This window comes from Oncorhynchus tshawytscha, unplaced genomic scaffold (genome assembly GCF_018296145.1).
Source record: "Oncorhynchus tshawytscha isolate Ot180627B unplaced genomic scaffold, Otsh_v2.0 Un_contig_1793_pilon_pilon, whole genome shotgun sequence".
Classification (NCBI taxonomy): domain Eukaryota; kingdom Metazoa; phylum Chordata; class Actinopteri; order Salmoniformes; family Salmonidae; genus Oncorhynchus; species Oncorhynchus tshawytscha.
The window spans coordinates 200,001-205,000 of NW_024609650.1; the positions used below are offsets into that span (position 1 = coordinate 200,001).

Below are 5,000 nucleotides of genomic sequence, written 5' to 3' on the forward strand. Positions count from 1 at the left end.
GTCTGCCTGTTTCTCTGTGTGTGTGTGTGTGTGTGTGTGTGTCTGCCTGTTTCTCTCTCCCTGTGTGTGTGTGTGTGTGTGTGTGTGTGTGTGTGTGTGTGTGTGTGTGTGTGTGTGTGTGTGTGTGTTATTTGAAAGTAAATGATAGCCCAGTTCCATGCCAAGGTAATCGATCATAACTGTCTAAAAGCCTACCTACTTCCTTTTTTTAATCGTAGTTGTTTTCACCGTAGTTGGTTATCGTAGTTAGCGGTTACCATAACATATGTTATAACACCCACGTCTAAATGTGTACTTCCTGTTTGGTCCTCCAGCCCCACGTCGTGTGTGGAGAACAGCTAGTCCACAGCCCCTACATGCAGTGCCTGGCCTCCTTGGCCGTGGGGTTACACCTGGATCAGCTCCTATGTTCCCCTCCCGTCCCCCCCCACCTCCGCCTCTGTCCCCTGGAGCCAGCCACCTGTACCTGGTCACCCGGCGAGTGGGCGTGGCTAGACTGCTTCTCCACCACGGTGAAGGCAGCGGAGGCCCTGGCTCGGGGCAACACGTTCCCAGAGGCCTTTGCTGTTCCCGACCTGGAGCCTGTACCCAAGGAGGAGATGGTCCTTCTCATGGTGAGGTTTCTACAGAAGACAATGAACCTCTGTAGCTCTGACGGAGTGGATCTTTAAAAGGACAACTGAACTGTGGAACCAACTTCTCTGGTTGAAAACACCATATATAACATAATATAATACATAATATATAGCATCCATATTAGTCAATACCCAAAAATGTCCTAAAAAGTGTAAGTAGGTTTATTTTCGGTCCGTAAAGTCAGTAAATTTTCCAAAAACAAGAGTTCTGTAAATTTGAGTACAAGAGTTGGTCAGGATTTGAAGGTTGGGTTTTGATTTCCACAATGCCCACTGTGTCCAATAATGCTGGATTAATTAACAGGTGAGGTGATTGTGCTCTGTCCAATCCTCCACAATGCCCACTGTGTCCAATAATGCTGGATTAATTAACAGGTGAGGTGATTGTGCTCTGTCCAATCCTCCACAATGCCCACTGTGTCCAATAATGCTGGATTAATTAACAGGTGAGGTGATTGTGCTCTGTCCAATCCTCCACAATGCCCACTGTGTCCAATAATGCTGGATTAATTAACAGGTGAGGTGATTGTGCTCTGTCCAATCCTCCACAATGCCCACTGTGTCCAATAATGCTGGATTAATTAACAGGTGAGGTGATTGTGCTCTGTCCAATCCTCCACAATGCCCACTGTGTCCAATAATGCTGGATTAATTAACAGGTGAGGTGATTGTGCTCTGTCCAATCCTCCACAATGCCCACTGTGTCCAATAATGCTGGATTAATTAACAGGTGAGGTGATTGTGCTCTGTCCAATCCTCCACAATGCCCACTGTGTCCAATAATGCTGGATTAATTAACAGGTGAGGTGATTGTGCTCTGTCCAATCCTCCACAATGCCCACTGTGTCCAATAATGCTGGATTAATTAACAGGTGAGGTGATTGTGCTCTGTCCAATCCTCCACAATGCCCACTGTGTCCAATAATGCTGGATTAATTAACAGGTGAGGTGATTGTGCTCTGTCCAATCCTCCACAATGCCCACTGTGTCCAATAATGCTGGATTAATTAACAGGTGAGGTGATTGTGCTCTGTCCAATCCTCCACAATGCCCACTGTGTCCAATAATGCTGGATTAATTAACAGGTGAGGTGATTGTGCTCTGTCCAATCCTCCACAATGCCCACTGTGTCCAATAATGCTGGATTAATTAACAGGTGAGGTGATTGAGCTCTGTCCAATCCGAGTACAGAACAGACAGACCTGCACCCGCATCACAGCGGATTGACATAAGGAAACGTGTTGTATTTTACCTGGAGAAATACTGCACCAAATACTATAGACAGATATAAAATGTACGACTAATATCTACTCTGCAAAAAAAAAAAAAAAAAAAAATGTCTAAATTAATGACAGATATTTTGTATTTATTTTTATTTTACCTTTATTTAACTTGGCAAGTCAGTTAAGAACAAATTCTTATTTCCAATGACGGCCTAGGAACAGTGGGTTAACTGCCTGTTCAGGTGGCAGAACAACAGATTTGTACCTTGTCAGCTCGGGGGTTTGAACTTGCAACCTTTCAGTTACTAGTCCAACTCTCTAACCACAAGGCTACTCTGCCGCCCCGTATCTTGAGTTATCTTTGATTAAGTTCTTAGACTATTTTGAGGAATTGTTACTGTCTTTGTTCCTGTGGCGTCTCATGAGGAAGTGTTACTGTCTTTGTTCCTGTGGCGTCTCATGAGGAAGTGTTACTGTCTTTGTTCCAAGCTGACTTGTCTCTCTAAGATATAACCAACATTTGGTCTAGAAGCTGACTTGTCTATTTAAGATATAACCAACATTTGGTCTAGAAGCTGACTTGTCTCTCTAAGATATAACCAACATTTGGTCTAGAAGCTGACTTGTCTCTCTAAGATGTAACCAACATTTGGGATAGAGGCTGATATGTGTCTATAAATGAATACTCCTCTGTACAGGACAACAGTACATGTGGTTCTGGTATGGATTAAAACTCTCTTGTCTGTACAGGACAACAGTACATGTGGTTCTGGTATAGATTAAAACTCTCTGTACAGGACAACAGTACATGTGGTTCTGGTATGGATTAAAACTCTCTCTGTACAGGACAACAGTACATGTGGTTCTGGTATAGATTAAAACTCTCTTCTCTGTACAGGACAACAGTACATGGGGTTCTGGTATGGATGAACAGATCATGTCGTGGGCCACCTCCAGACCTGAGGTAAGATGTCTTCAGTGTTGGTTCAGCTGATGCTTTATGTCTTGATGTTTTCTCGTTTGTTTCAGGTCTCTATTACATGTAGGGCACTTCATTTTTTTGTCGTGTTGTCCTGTGGTAAAGGTAGATGTTGAATGGCCTCTGTTGTGACAGACAATGAGCTCTCTGTGTTTCGGTTGTCTCCAGGACTGGCACCTGGGAGGGAAGTGTGATGTGTTTCTGTGGGGAGCTGGTCGACACGGACAGCTGGCAGAAGCTGGCAGAAACATCCTGGTGCCGACCAACGCACCCTCCTTCTCACAGGCACAACAGGTAGACAGACACAATTAATCAATCAAATGTATTTATAAAGCCCTTCGTACATCAGCTGATATCTCAAAGTGCTGTACAGAAACCCAGCCTAAAACCCCAAACAGCAAGCAATGCAGATGTAGAAGCACGGTGGCTAGGAAAAACTCCCTAGAAAGGCCAAAACCTAGGAAGAAACCTAGAGAGGAACCAGGCTATGAGGGGTGGCCAGTCCTCTTCTGGCTGTGCAGGGTGGAGATTAGAAACCTAGAGAGGAACAAGGCTATGTGAGGTGGCCAGTCCTCTTCTGGCTGTGCCGGGTGGAGATTATAACAGAACATGGCCAAGATGTTCAAATGTTCATAGATGACCAGCAGGGTCAGATAATAATAATCACAGTAGTAAATCAAATCAAATCAAATTTATTTATATAGCCCTTCGTACATCAGCTGATATCTCAAAGTGCTGTACAGAAACCCAGCCTAAAACCCCAAACAGCAAGCAATGCAGGTGTAGAAGCACGGTGGCTAGGAAAAACTCCCTAGAAAGGCCAAAACCTAGGAAGAAACCTAGAGAGGAACCAGGCTATGTGGGGTGGCCAGTCCTCTTCTGGCTGTGCCGGGTGGAGATTATAACAGAACATGGCCAAGATGTTCAAATGTTCATAAATGACCAGCATGGTCGAATAATAATAAGGCAGAACAGTCAGGTGGAAGTTGAAACTGGAGCAGCAGCATGGCCAGGTGGACTGGGGACAGCAAGGAGTCATCATGTCAGGTAGTCCTGGGGCATGGTCCTAGGGCTCAGGTCAGTTGAAACTGGAACAGCAGCATGGCCAGGTGGACTGGGGACAGCAAGGAGTCATCATGTCAGGTAGTCCTGGAGCTCAGGTCCTAGGGCTCAGGTCCTCCGAGAGAGAGAAAGAAAGAGAGAAGGAGAGAATTAGAGAACGCACACTCAGATTCACACAGGACACCGAATAGGACAGGAGAAGTACTCCAGATATAACAAACTGACCCCAGCCCCCGACACATAAACTACTGCAGCATAAATACTGGAGGCTGAGACAGGAGGGGTCAGGAGACACTGTGGCCCCATCCGAGGTCACCCCCGGACAGGGCCAAACAGGAAGGATATAACCCCACCCACTTTGCCAAAGCACAGCCCCCACACCACTAGAGGGATATCTTCAACCACCAACTTACCATCCTGAGACAAGGCTGAGTATAGCCCACAAAGATCTCCGCCACGGCACAACCCAAGGGGGCGCCAACCCAGACAGGATGACCACAACAGTGAATCAACCCACTCAGGTGACGCACCCCCTCCAGGGACGGCATGAGAGAGCCCCAGTAAGCCAGTGACCCAGCCCCTGTAATAGGGTTAGAGGCAGAGAATCCCAGTGGAAAAGGGGAACAGGCCAGGCAGAGACAGCAAGGGCGGTTCGTTGCTCCAGAGCCTTTCCGTTCACCTTCCCACTCCTGGGCCAGACTACACTCAATCATATGACCCACTGAAGAGATGAGTCTTCAGTAAAGACTTAAAGGTTGAGACCGAGTTTGCGTCTCTGACATGGGTAGGCAGACCGTTCCATAAAAATGGAGCTCTATAGGAGAAAGCCCTGCCTCCAGCTGTTTGCTTAGAAATTCTAGGGACAATTAGGAGGCCTGCGTCTTGTGACCGTAGCGTACGTGTAGGTATGTACGGCAGGACCAAATCAGAGAGATAGGTAGGAGCAAGCCCATGTAATGCTTTGTAGGTTAGCAGTAAAACCTTGAAATCAGCCCTTGCTTTGACAGGAAGCCAGTGTAGAGAGGCTAGCACTGGAGTAATATGATCAAATTTTTGGTTCTAGTCAGGATTCTAGCAGCCGTATTTAGCACTAACTGAAGT

At 46.3% G+C, this 5,000-nt stretch overlaps 1 protein-coding gene across 1 annotated transcript in view; it reads left to right on the plus strand.

The window, feature by feature from the left end:
• The window catches only part of LOC112239810 (probable E3 ubiquitin-protein ligase HERC1), a 211,754-nt gene that overhangs the window by 168,873 nt on the left and 37,881 nt on the right, over positions 1–5,000 (plus strand). The window contains 3 exon segments of the mRNA XM_042316629.1: positions 315–614; positions 2,757–2,822; positions 3,006–3,131. Coding sequence (XP_042172563.1) covers positions 315–614; positions 2,757–2,822; positions 3,006–3,131 — 492 coding nt within the window.